At 39.6% G+C, this 14,531-nt stretch overlaps 1 protein-coding gene across 1 annotated transcript; it reads right to left on the reverse strand.

The window, feature by feature from the left end:
- Positions 1 to 1,195: 1,195 nt before the first annotated feature.
- LOC145351617 (eukaryotic translation initiation factor 4E-1A-like) lies at positions 1,196 to 13,867 on the reverse strand. Its single transcript, XM_080201192.1, has 7 exons — positions 13,850 to 13,867; positions 12,152 to 12,249; positions 10,608 to 10,703; positions 7,597 to 7,660; positions 6,528 to 6,641; positions 5,611 to 5,750; positions 1,196 to 1,389 (listed from the first exon to the last, which is right to left on the reverse strand). The coding sequence occupies exons 1-7, from the start codon at positions 13,865 to 13,867 to the stop codon at positions 1,275 to 1,277; spliced, it is 645 nt and encodes a 214-aa protein (XP_080057318.1). The 3' UTR covers positions 1,196 to 1,274.
- Between the last annotated feature and the right edge of the window lie 664 nt (positions 13,868 to 14,531).

Raw genomic sequence — 14,531 nt, forward strand, 5'->3', positions numbered from 1 at the left:
ACCACAAATCAGAAACTGAAATAACTAATCTGTTGAATTGCATTACCTTTATCTGTATCTAAATTTTTGAATGGGTGAATGAGATAGAGTGCAAGACGTTACATTTAATTTGTGGAAAGAGAAAATAAATACACACAAAAGCTTGCTGCTGAACTATTTATTTGGAATACACACTCCAACCTCTTTCCTCACAGAAGATATTATTCACAGGCAGAGAACACATTCTGTCCAATGACAAGGCATAGGCTAATTTATACCCAGAACTATGACAATTATCTGAATTCAGATTGGCAGCACCAATGCTTAAAGATACCATTTCTGCCAGACAGATTTACCTTCAGCTTTTAGCAGCTCTAGTTTAGTTCTGCAAATTCATTTGCCTTTTTCCAATTGAGTTTTGATTGTATACTCTATTCCCAAGCCTGCTGTCTAATCTTGGTTTTCAAATAAATGGTGATTAGACTACAAAGACTGGCTAACTTCCTTCCCCATATAATCTTCAAAATGTCCCCTATCCCAGTAGAGGACTGTGAACTGCTAAAAAAGGTGACCAATGTTTGATATTTATTCCTTTTCAAAATCCAGGTAAAGCTAAAAAGAGATGTTCTTTCCTACCTAACCCCCACTTCCTCAGCCGCTAGATTGTCACTACATTTCTAATTTAATTGCTAATCTCCAACACCTCCCAAGCTGCAAGCTGCCATGAGAAACAATAGTTCACATGGTACTGCACATAAGATATTTTGAATTGCAACTATATTCCAAAATAATTCCCTGCAGTTACAGTCAGAGGGAAAGCAGGCTAATATTCAAAGATGATGCAATCCACTGGTTCTTGAGCTCTAATCAGAGTTATTTGGACTATATTTCATCAGCCAATCTACAAGTAGTAATGCTTTAAAGTTTAGAAATGGAATACAGCATTTAAATACTTATAGCAACAATTACAGCTGCATTCAAAATAGAAATCTAATTATTGACAGTGTTTGAACCATAATGAAAGACTACAGCCCAGTGTATATTATATTAGACTTCGAGTTCATTTTAATCTTGTAGATGTTTCATTTCTAGATACTCATCTTGAAAAGCAATTGACTGATATTTGTCTCACACTGAGCATCAAAGAAGTATTGGTGAAAATTGAAATCCCATACTTGCACAAGAACAATATTTGCAACAGCTGAATTTTTAATTGAATAATTTAGTACAATACTGATTTAAGTGCTGTACGTGCTGTTTATACAGCTTTAAAGTTTGGCTCAATTCAAGACACCTCAAACAACAAATTTGTTTTTAATTCCCAATCCACTCTTTGTAGCTGTGTCAGCATGCGCTTGATAACCAATGACAACTTTCATGGGAAGACCGAGCCTTTGCTTGTAGGTTCTCCTAAAGGTGAGGAAAAAACAACTTTAGCTTATAATTTGAAGTTCATTCAATATATTTACTCGTTAACACTCCACACTACAACCACTGGACATATGTTTATGGTCCCTCATGAATGGTGGCTAATAGAAGGGAACATTAAAGTTACATGTATAAGTGGCTAAACATGAAAATTCTAAAAGTCAAGAATATTCCCCACAATTAAGAAATATTTACCATTTAAAATGAGCTGCTTGGTGATACTGTCCTAGACAGTTAGTTTGTAATTACTTCCACCACTTGAGGGGCAGAGATATTTTTCAAAAACTAAAAGAAGAGATTTCATTTGGGAGTTTGGTCCAAGAGAAGCAATTTTTTGAAAGTGGTGCAGATCTGAATTCAGGAATGAACTTGTTGACATTAGTGCAAGTTGACAACTAAGAGTATAATGGACTGTCTCAGCAGCTGTGGCACAATTAGTCAACCATCAAATGGAGCTGAGCTTTCAGAAAAAGAATGTTGGATGTGGATTGGCCTGAACTTTAAGCATAGAAAAGCTGAATCAGAATGGTAGAGTTAAGTGCTCTACTGGGTGCTTTCTTCAGTTAGAACCAATATAAAAGTTACAGCACAGAATGAGGCCATTCAGCCCAAGGACACCCAGATGCCCTAGCTCTGTGGCTTACAGCACTCAAGATGCAAATCCAGGTACTTTTAAAAGAGTTTAGGGTCTCTGCCTCCAACACCAACCCAAGCAGTGAATTTCAGACACCTACCACCCTTGAATACAGAAGTTCTTCCTCATTGCCAATTATCTTGTATCTATGTCCTTCAGTTCTCAAATTGACCATTAAGATAAACAAATTTTTCCTGTCCACTCTCTTCCTGTCATAATTTTGTACACTTCTATCAAGTCACTCTTTAGCCTTCTTTGTACCAAGTAACCCCAATCCATCCAATCTCCTCATAGTTACACTTTTCTAACCATGGCAACATTCTTGAAACTTCCTCTGCACCCTCTTCAGGGTAATTATGTTCCTCCTATAATATTGTAATCAGAATGGCACAATACAACATTATATTGTTACTACTCTGCCAATAAAAAGGAGAGCATTCCAAATGCATTCTTTACAACCTTGTCTACTTTAACTGATGCCTTTAGGGACCTGTGTACTTATATGCTAAGATCTCCCACTTCATCTACCCTTCTTAGTATATTCCCATTCATTGTGTACCCCCTATACCTGTTTGACCTCCCAAATGCATCACCTCACATTTCTCTGCCACCCACTCTAAACAATGATCTGAATGGGTTGGTAGAGGATAACCATAATCTACAGATTGTAGAATAGCCAAGTTGTTAACTACCTACTTCTTATCCCCACAGCAAAAAATCATCCTCCTTTACAGCCAAGCAGAACTGCCCTCCCCAGTTTGTCTCACTTCTGCAGCAATATCTAGAAGAATCACCTGCAAGAGATCTTTTGTCTTGAATTGATCCTGGAGTTGAATTTCTCAACTGCATATTCCTAGGCATCACATACATGCAGACATTGCACCAACTCCATCACCATTAACAGAAACAGAAGATAGAAGCAGGAGGCGGCCATTTGGCCCTTCAAGCCTGCTTTGCTATTCATTACGATCATGGCTGATCATTCAATTGCCTAATCCTGCTTTTTCCCCATAACCTTTGATCTCATTCACCTCAAGTGCTATATCCAGCTGCCTCTTGAAAACATTCAATGTTTTGGCATCAACTATTTCCTTGGTATTGAATTCCACAGGCTCACCATTCTTTGGGTGAATAAATGTCTTCTCATCTCCATCCTAAATGGTCTACCCAAATCCTCAGACTGTGATCACTGGTTCTGGACTCCCCCAGCATTGGAAATATCCTTCCTGAATCTACTCTGTCTAGTCCTGTTAGCATTTCATAAATCTCTATGAATCCTCCCTCATTCATCTGAACTCCAGCAAAAACATTCCTAACCTAGTCAATCTCTCCTCATACATCAGCCCCACCATCCCGGAATCAACCTGGTAAACCTTTGCCCTCGAGAGCAAGAGCATCCTTCCTCAGAAGAGACGACCAAAACTGCATATTTCAAAATCAACAAGAAATATTCATATGTCCATGGTGGAAAAGAACCAGGGCAAGGGCAATTGCTGGAATAATTCAGTTTCTATCCAAATTGAAGCCTTATAAGCAGGGAAGGGATTGGCAACACCAGGCTGAGTATTTGATTGTCTGCCAATTTCACTGAGGACTGAAATGTCATTATATGAAGGTACATATGTAAATGGTACAATTTATAAACTCCACCTAGAAACTCTTGAGTTTCCCCTCCCCTCATGAGTGCCAGCTATTCTGTTGAGTTGGATAGCTGAACAAACAGATAGGATGTGTGCCAGCAGTCAAACCAAAATTTTGGAAAGACTGAAGCCACTGTAGGAGATCCAGCACAAATTCAGTTCTGTGTGGCTCCCCATTTCTATCCTACTCTATGGCAACGGCTTGAAATGGAGCCAGAACATTCACAAACTGAGGAGCTTCCAACTATCCATCTGCACAAGTTTCAAGAGTGCAGACTAACATGGTCAGACTCTGATGTCATTCCTTTGTGGCTGACAAATTCTAAGTGTCAAGTTAGTGTGAAGATGAGAGAATTGCAGATGTGCTCTATTTTTGGGTGAGCTTTTACTCTCAATCTTACAGTCCTTGAAAAAAAATGGGCTAGACTGTTTCTAGTAACTAAAGGCAGTGAGCAGGGCTAAACTCAGCCAGCTTGCTCTAGCAGAAGAGGCAGCTATTGCATATGTGCAGACACATGGAATTTTAAAACAGAAGCCTGACAGATTGATATCAGTCAGGCCTTTGCTGTTGCATCCAGCCTCAACTCAGCCATGCTGCCATCCCACAGCTAAATCACAAGCTCCACTGCCCCCCCCCCCAAAAAAAAAATATAGCTGCCCTCCCCCTCCTCCCAGGGTGCAAAGTGCCCCCTTCCTCTCCTCCAGTTGCATGCAAAGCAGCAGCAGGATACCATCCTTCCTCCTCCCTCCACTGATTGCAGGCTGAGTGCACAGGGGAGCCCCATCCCCTCCTTGATTGGGTGCCCCCTTGACATCCCTAGCCCTGTTCTACCAGTGAGGGCAAAACAATTGTTCCCTGTTGCTGGGGAGCAGGTGTTTTCCCCTCACTAAAGCCTCTCCCCAAAGGGCCACAAAACTGAGTCCAGATGATTGAGCATTGGGCTTGCAAGACACATTTCAATTCATGCAGCCTTGCTGGAAGTGGGTAAGAGGATGACTGTGCCAGAAATCAGGTGCCAGTAAGATTGCACTTGTGCTGAGAAATCAGGCAGGATCCTGCTTTCTCAGCTCATTGATGGGCAGGGCAAACCAATAAAATCACAGCCATTATGTTGCCTTTACATTGGAGTATTCAAACTTCTGCTGTTTGATCTCCCCATCTTTCACTGTCCAAATTCCTGACATAAAATTCTGCTGTCTGTACTCAATTCCTATCCTAGTTTTGAAATTCCCCCTCAGACTCACTCCTCTCATCTCCAACCTACAGCACTAATAAAGTTTCAAGATCTGAACTCAACATATGCACCTTGATTGTTCCCCATTTTAAAACTCTCCACTATAATATAATTGTGCTGCCAGCTGTCTGGATTCCAAGCTCTGGAATTTCCTCCCCATATTTCCACTTTCTTTAAACTGTCTCATCTCAGAAATATTCCTTGAAACCTATCTCTGACTAGTCCCAGTATATCCTTGTGACTAATGCACACTTTGTCTTTGTCATTTTGTACTGTTAAAGGCATTATACAAGTGCATGAACTTTTAAAAAGCAAGACTTATATTACAAACAAGAGTATGGAAACCACTGAACAGTCACAAAAAAACACAAATTATGCATCATGCACTATAAGAGCTTAATGTTTGGAAAACTTGCTGTTTTCTAGCAAATTTTCCAACTATCAAGCTCTCTAAAAAAGTAAAATTTAAGAATAAAAATGTGATATCACTTTGGGCAGGGGGTGTGGGGAGGTGGTGGTGGGCAGAAAGGGAAGGGAAATTAAATCAAAGATAAAACTGCAAGGTAAAGCAAAAGATTAAAAAAAAAACTGGGGCAGTGGAAGAAAAGGATTCTGGCAGTACAAACTTTCCATAGTTTAGTAGGGAATGGCCCCCATGGTGATCAGAGAACAAATTGCTAAAGCATTAACCTACCCTATATGTAAAACTGCTTCTTCGTTTTCAGTGTCACGGGTCCATATTGCTATTTTATCTCCCTTTGATCGGACATTGATTACTGCACCACATACTTCATTGCTATAATCATCAAAAGCTTCTCCAATAAGGCATAACAGCTTATAAAAAGATATTAAATGCAAATATTAATACAAAGTCATTGTTACCTTACAGATTCTGAATGCTTAATTGTTCTATAGGCAATGACTGCATAGATCTTTAAGTAGAACTGAAGACAGATTTTTAAAAATTTAATTCAAACTACAACATTTAGATAAAAAAACTTCTGATCCCAAAATGCTTTACAAATCAGTGAAGCGTAATCACTGTTGTAGTTAGGAAATACGACAGCTAATTCACACACAACCAGCCCCCATAAACAGGAATGCACGAGTGGTCAGATAACCTGTGCGGGTGATTTTAATTGAAGCATAAGTGTCATGTGGGAGGCTGGGGTTGAATCCCTTGCTCTGCATATAATAGCATCATAGGAACCAAGAGGGCTGATGGAGCCTGTTTAACATTTCATCTGAAGCAGAGAACCTCAGTAATACACTAGAATTTCAACCTAGATTTTTGTGGTCAAGTCTCTACAATAAGATGTAAATCTACAACTTCTGATTCAAAAGTAAACATTACTGCCAGACATGGTGTCCCTTCATAAATCAAAGATTTAAACCTAAGCAATTCTACTTTGACCTCAAGCAAATTTTAGCCACAGCCATTAAGTAACAGGTGCAACAACTCATGCCAATAATCAATAGAACGCTGAATAGAGTTTGTCACCTAGAAGGGCTTTTACAATTTCTAATTGTTTAAGAAAAAAAAAACAAAATAAGCATTTGAACTGCCCATGACTGAACATCACTAAATAGGCTATACTTGTATTAACTCACTGTTTCTAGCCAGAACTGATCGAGTTCAGTCATCCTTTGCTGCTTGGACAGTGTGATTAACCATCTTCCACCACATTTGTTTCTGTCGTCTTCCCACATGGGTTCAATACCATCCTACTTAACAGTGCAATTAAGAGTGTCAAGTCAGATCCAAATCTCAAAGTTCAAATTTAAACTCAAATCCTTTCAAAAGGAAAGCCAAATTTACAATAAAAACACCTGGTTTACTTTTTACTCAAGTCAGCAAGTGTGATGAACCTGCCGTCCCACTTAAAGTTCATTTTCAGATTGAGTGTAATCCAAGTTTAATTTCCACCCCCCCCACCCCGCCAATAAAAAAACCTGCAGAGATTACCTATTTTAAACAAGTACCAAACAAGATGAAAAGGAACTTCAGGTTGCATAAAATTCTCAAGTATAATGCCCTTGAGAACATTAATTCCCACAGCTAGCACTGCAACAATGTGCTCCTCTTCCAGTCAATATGGTAATTTAAGCAAAAATGATAGTTGGGTTAAAATTGTATGAAAACTAACTGCCATTGAACAGGAGAATGTATTTGCACCAGATCAAAGGTTTGTAAAAAAGTGGTTAGCACTGCTGCCTCAGAGCCAGGGACCCAGATTCAATTACCAACTTGGGTCACTGTCTGCATGTTAGCCCCATGTCTGGGTGGGTTTCCCTCCCATAGTTCAAAAAAAAACATGCTGGTTAGGTGCATTGGCCATGCTAAATTCTCCCTCAGTGCACCCAAACAGGTGCCCAAACCATGACCAGGGGATTTTCACAGTAACTTCTTTTCAGCATTACTGTAAGCCTGCTTGTGACACTAATAAAAACTTTAAAACGTTAGGCAATGGCAATTTTTTTTGGCAGTCAGGTCATGGACATTTGGTTCCTTAAAACATTAAGGAAAATCGTCACTTTGCTACACTTCCTCATGGGGGCACTGTAAACAAGGCAAATCACGTTCAGTACTCATCTTTCAGAAAAGATTTAAGGTTATGACTAAGTTTAGATTCTCTGGAACAATTGCTAACTTTGCCTAAAGATATCAAAACATACAAACCTTAAAAAGAGAGTAATCACAGCCTGACATCAGCCTACTGGCAAGTTGAATGTGGTTATATAATCTATCGAAGCAAAAGAAAGGAAGTTTCAGTAAGAGAGAAAACACATTTGATGCGGTTTTGCAACAGTTATCCTCAGCATTGATACATGGTTGATCTCACAGAAATAAGTAGTTGCACTCATATTTCAGACAAGGTTTGCTGTAATCTGCACTATCCTAGTGATTCATGGCCAACATGTTCAGCACATTGAACAAAGACAAGAACTAGTGCAGAACAAAATCTATATAAAAAGTGAGAAATGCTAGTCAGATAGTACAGGAAGAAAAGAGCTAAACAACTGGTCATAAGAGCAAGAGCTTAAAACTTAGATTTAGTTGGTAGCTATAATTAATGTTTCCACATGGCATATCAAACAATAGCCTTAAAAATGGACAGTCAGTTCACTAGCTATAATCTCAATTACGCTCCAGAATAGTGTGCAATAGCATGGAAGATGTACAATCAATTCCAAAAAACCTCGTCTGGATTCCTTGTTTTATTGTTACCAAAGCAGAATTTTTCCAAAAATAATTTGCTAGGAGATTTGTTATCAAGTCATTTAAAAACCTCTGTCCCCATATCAATAAGTTCTTAATGTTCCTTAATTAACATTAATGTACAGTGCTTCAAGATATCACATCCCCACAAACAAGCAGAAAAGAACTTTGACAATTTTCTTGCACACCATCCTCCTAAGTATATCTCAAGGCAGGAAAAGAACATAAGAACATAAGAAATAGGAGCAGGAGTAGGACATCTAGCCCCTCGAGCCTGCCCCGCCATTCAATAAGATCATGGCTGATCTGTCGTGGCTCAGTTCCACTTTCCCGCCCTCTCCCCATAACCCTTAATCCCCTCTCTTATCAAAAACCCATCAACCCGCTTCTTAAAAATACTTAGCGAGGCAGCCTCCACCACCTCAACGGGCAGAGAATTCCAGAGATTCACCACCCTTTGAGTGAAGAAGTTCCTCCTCAACTCCGTTCTAAACCGCCTCCCCTTTATCTTGAGGCTGTGCCCCCTAGTCCTACTGTCTTTTTTGAGCGGGAAGTCTCTCCACCTCTATCCTATCCATCCCATTCATCATCTTATACGTCTCAATGAGATCTCCCCTCATTCTTCTAAACTCTAACGAGTACAAGCCTAGTTTATTCAGCCTCTCCTCATAGCTCAATCCCCTCAACTCCGGTATCAGCCTAGTAAACCTCCTCTGCACTCCCTCCAGGGCCAAAATATCCTTGCGCAGGTGCGGCGCCCAAAACTGCACACAGTACTCCAGCTGCGGCCTCACCAATGCCCTATACAGCTGCAGCAAGACCTCCCTACTTTTATATTCAATCCCCCTCGCTATGAAGGCCAGCATCCCATTCGCCTTCCTAACCACCTGCTGCACCTGCAAGCTGGGTTTTTGCGATTCATGCACAAGGACCCCGAGGTCCCTCTGCACCGTCGCCTGCTGCAGTTTTTCGCCACGCAAGTAATAGTCCTTCCTACCATTCTTCCTACCAAAGTGGACCACCTCACACTTGCCAACATTAAATTCCATTTGCCATTTCCTGGCTCATTCACCCAGCCTATCTAGATCCTTCTGCAGACTCTCCACACCCTCTGCACAATTTGCCCTTCCCCCAATCTTGGTGTCATCAGCAAATTTCGACACCCTGCACTCGGTTCCCTCCTCCAGATCATCTATATAAATGGTAAATAGCTGAGGCCCCAGCACCGACCCCTGGGACACCCCACTAGTCACCAACCGCCAATCCGAATAGCACCCATTGACCCCCACTCTCTGCCTCCTATTTGACAACCAATCCTCTAAACACGCTAACACCCTACCCCCAACTCCATGTCCCCTGACCTTCTGCAATAACCTCTTGAGGTACCTTGTCAAACGCCTTCTGAAAATCCAGAAAGACCACATCCACCAGCTCTCCTCTATCCACTGCCCTAGACACATCCTCATAGAACTCCAGTAAATTTGTCAGACACGACTTCCCTTTAATGAAACCGTGTTGCGTCTGCCCTATCAAGCAATTCCCTTCAAGATGCCTCGCAATTTCCTCCTTAATGACGGATTCTAACATTTTACCTACCACAGACGTTAAACTAACCGGCCTATAATTCCCCGCCTTTTGCCTGGCACCCTTCTTAAACAACGGCGTAACATTAGCCGTTTTCCAATCTTCCGGCACTTCCCCGGAATCCAGCGACGTCTGGAAAATAACCACCAAGGCATCCACTATAACCTCCGCCATTTCTTTCAGAACCCTCGGATGCATTCCATCCGGTCCTGGGGACTTGTCCACAATCAGCCCCTCCAGTCTGTCGAGCACCACCTCTCTAGTAACAGTAATGTCATTAAGACCCTCCAGTCCTACCACCTTTCCATCACTAACACCCGGCAAATTATTCACGTCCTCCTCCGTGAAGACAGAAACAAAAACAAAAACAAAGCCTTGGATAGAACAAATTGCTTCTATATGGCATATGGGAAAAGCAACAAAACTGTCAAGAGACAAGATCTAATACTATTGCAGTCTGTTATGCTTTCTCACCCCACCCACAGGTCATAATCAAAATTTGACTCTAAACTGTGCTGTAAACCCACTCAAAAGTTCCATGTTTAAGAAAGATAAAGCAGAACACTGAACACATGGGATGTTGCAAATGGTCAATGTCATAGGGTGTTTGCAAGACCCAAAAATGCAGCAATTTTGTTGGCAAGTTCATTTAAGTTTTAGGAGAGATTTAGAATTAGCACTGATTTAGGCTCATTTGTCACAGGAATTGATGGAGCAGGTGCTATAACACTAGCCAACACGATCAGCTGTTATTACATAGTGTCAGTTCACTACAAACAGCATTTTATCCTGAAGCAAAAAAATCTAAATTTTAGAAGTAATTCAGTTCAAAGTTAAACCTTTAGAAATATTTCCACTTTCTAGAAATCATTCCTCAAAATACTTACGCCCAAAAATCTTCCACAGTGTCAAATTTAGTAACAAGACGAAGATTTGCCTGCCAGAGTTTACTTCTATCATTTTTGAAAAACCAGAGGGTCCACCTGCATTTGAAGATAATAAACAGAATGAAACATGTCAAAAAAAGTAGACTTTTTAAAAAAACTGCTTCAAAGCAACAATGTATCTGACTAAAATAACTGAAGAATCAGAATTCTGACAGTGCAGAAGGCGGCCATTTGGCCCATCGACAACAATCAAGCCCAGGCCTTATCCCCAACACCTCTCTCCCACACGCGTTTCCCCCCTCCCCCCCCCACCACCCCTGTATTTAACCTAATAATCCCCAACACCAAAGGGACAATTTAGCATGGCCAAGTCATCTAACCTGCACATCTTTGGACTGTAGGAGGAAACTGGAGCATCCAAAGGAAACCCACACAGACATGAGGAGAATGTGCAAACTTCACAGGCCATAATCGAACCCAGATCCCTGGAGCTGTGAACCAACCACTGTGCTGTCCTGAAGTCTAGTAATACTACCAATGCAGTCTCCATTCTAAATAATGAATATTTAAGTACAATTGAAAAATGTTGCACCTATTTTCAAAGTAAAATTATAAAGAGACTGACATAATAAAAACCCTGCATTCCAAATACATGAAATTCAGCTTAGTCAGAACTCATTGCAGAAACTGTCTTCCGAAAGCAAACTTACCAATGGCTCAAAATATTCAACTATCTTGTACAGTCATATTTCTAGGATATTTAATTTAAACACTTGAAAAATATTAGGTTTGTACCACAGTTGCTATGTTTTCTAAAGATTAAAAAAAGCCAAATTGCAGCATCCAATTGCATTCAACTACTATTTTGGTATACTAGAGGAAAATATACAAGATGTACTTTTTCCTCCAACTGAAACCAAGATATCTGCAAAGTTCGTCTACATTGCATGCACCAAAATCTTATCATGGCAGCACTAGTGCTGACAGATTACAGAATAGCTTGCTTGCCAAATGCCAAAGCTACCAAATCAGATTTGATTATCTTATGACAAATAGATTCATTCAGGATCTCTCAATACAAAGTCAACTTTGAAAATAAAGTTGTTGGACTTTAAACTGGTGTTGAGATTTCTTTCTGTTCAAAGTCAACTTTATCAGAAGAGTTCATCTGCATGGTGTAGCAGACTTACTAATCTGATAGTCACAAGTTTTATCCAATTCAATATTGAATCAAATAATAGGCAGGGAGTAACAAAAAAAAGTTTAGTGAACTTGATCAAAATTTGTTGACCCATGCTGGAAAAGTCACATGTGAATGTTTGGCAAGGCCACAATTGTACTGAGGTGTGATAACCCACAGATTGAGCAGTGCATTAGCACTCAAAATCTAAATCTAGATAATGAAGACACCATTTGGCTTACATCCATTAAATTATGCTTATTAAAAGCTCATTTTCTGAGGAACAGAAACATACTAAATTGGTAAATAGCAAAACAATTCTCATCCAGTTAACCAAAAGAGTACAACACAAGAAAGATGATACCTATTCTGTAAAGGATGCTTCACATATGGTTGAATAGTCAGATGCTCCTTTTCAGCAGACTTAGTTTCTTCAGACTCTTCAAAAACTACCAGGTATACCTTAAATGGCAATGTATAAACATAAGCTACCATTGTTGGAATACAAACATCTAACAATATTTTTATACTCAAGTCAAAATCCCAGACTACATTACCAAAGAGCATGGAGTGTACCTTCAGGAAGAACTCTATTCAAAGAGACAAACCACCATCACCACATTCTCAGGCCAACATCAAATTGACAAACATATTGCTTTATTAGCAACTCCACAGAGAACAAAAGAACAAAACAAAAGGTATTGTTCAGACATCAAGTGGGCAGGGCATCCCATGGAGGGGGACTCAGATCATTATATCATGCATCAATTCCATGTCCTTGGTGCAATTATAACAAAAAAAAAGCTTTAAACAGGGATTCAAAGCCAAATAGCTCCTTGTAACTGTTGTAATATCCCCAATGATAATGGGTTCAAAAGACAATACAATACTGGGACATATGACAAAAGATTGTTTTCTTCAAATTTACTAATGTCACCATTTAAGAGTGTCGATGGTATAATGGTATTATCACTAAGCTATTAGTCCAGAAACTCAGCTAATGTTCTGAGGACCCAAGTTCAAATTCCATCACAACAGATTGTTGAATTCAAATTCAACAAAAAAAAGTCTGGGGATTAAGAATCTACTGATGGCCATGGAACCATTAACAAATGGTCAGAAAAACCCATCTGGTTCACTGATGTCCTTTAGGGAAGGAAATCTGCCATCCTTACCTGGTCTGGCCTACATGTGACTCCAGATCAATTGACCTCAGGCAACTAGGAATGGGCAATAAATGCTGGCCAGCCAGCAACACCCAGTTCCACAAGTGATTTTTTTTTAAAAAAAAATGTACTTCTGGCTAAGATAACAAGGCAAAACCAGGAAACCATATATTAGATGGAGTATAGATTTATGGAAATATTCTTTAAATGGCCATTTTCAATCATACCTAATTTAGGTTACCATCCTTTCCTTCTTTAGTCTGCAAGATGGATTTTCTTCAATAAAGAATTTAAATTCTAATCTCATCATTATCTGATAAATTCAGAACGGCTTCTCAATTTTAATCTCAATATTCCCTCAACCAAATTAGTTTGATTTTAAAGCAAGCAACAAACCAGCCAAAACAGATTATAGCCGCACCCGTAATGAGTTAAATCCAGTTTACCACATTCATTGCAACGAAATGCGACTCGAGTCTTGTTCCTGACCACAGGAAATAACTTAAAATCGGTGCTTGTTAAAAAATGAACAAAAAGTAAAAATCACAAAAAGCAAGGTTTGATCTAAGGTACCCTGTGTAAAATTAGCCTTCTCTATTTTCTTCTGTTGTTCGACTCCATTGGAGTCTTGCGTTCGTGAGTTTGAGAGGGCGGTCAGGCGGACAATTAAAAATACTGGTGTTAAATTACATTCTTCTAACCTGACAGCGTTACATACTCTTGATAATTTGTATTACATCTGTCCCCCGGGCAAAGAAACTTTGGTTTAATTAAAACGTAGCTGAAAAAGAACTTCGAACAAATTAAATGGCAAGTTACAATTCGCAGGTATCCCTTTTGTGTCTAAACAATTGTATGGCACTCTTTCACAATACCGACTACCGAGACTCACTCACCGGCTTTGCTACCGCCATACTGAAACGTAGAACCTCCCAATTACCTGCCTCGTCCCACATTTATGGGGCTAATTGATCACTTGTTAAAGGGATTCCATTCCAACTGCTTAGTTTGATTTAGTAACTGTAACTGTAAAAGAATCATCAAATTCGTACCTAATAACATTTTAGTAAATCATCTGACACTTCCATGTATTTTTTTTCTGGATTTACTGTATTATAACCCCGTTCACATAAAGTGGGGGAAATCTCCCACTATATTTGGAACATTTGTTAACGGAAAGGAGAAAAAAAAACTGTTTACAAAGTGTGATAACGAAATTTAATCGGATATGGTCTCTTAAAAATACAAACAATAACATTATGTATATATGTTTTAGTGTTTTCAAATCGTTTGGGTAACGCAAAATGTAGCAAATCACGAATGGATGGCAAAATCCACGTGGAGTCAAAAAACCAAGTGTTTTGCTAATTGATGAAGCAGTCCAGTTTTTCAATCCCCATTAAATGACTAGGAAAAGAGAAGATGGTTCGGGAGAACTGTGGGCAAGCATTCAATACATTAGTTTTGGAGCATGCATTTATATGAAGGAGCTGGACGAAATCCTCTTGGTCATGAAATGACCTATTAGTGCCATTGACACCACTGACCCTTTTAGTGCATAACTGACGCTGGTATCCT

Source organism: Carcharhinus amblyrhynchos, chromosome 13, assembly GCF_965287045.1.
Source record: "Carcharhinus amblyrhynchos chromosome 13, sCarAmb.v2.hapA, whole genome shotgun sequence".
NCBI lineage: Eukaryota > Metazoa > Chordata > Chondrichthyes > Carcharhiniformes > Carcharhinidae > Carcharhinus > Carcharhinus amblyrhynchos.

Excerpts from the sequence above, each read along its gene's own strand:
- LOC145351617 (XM_080201192.1), bottom strand. Across the intron at positions 6,642-7,596 it reads GTGATTACTCTCTTTTTAAG|GATGGTATTGAACCCATGTG; the intron begins GTTTGTATGTTT and ends ACTGTTAAGTAG. Across the intron at positions 1,390-5,610 it reads GAAGCAGTTTTACATATAGG|GAGAACCTACAAGCAAAGGC; the intron begins GTAGGTTAATGC and ends CCTCACCTTTAG.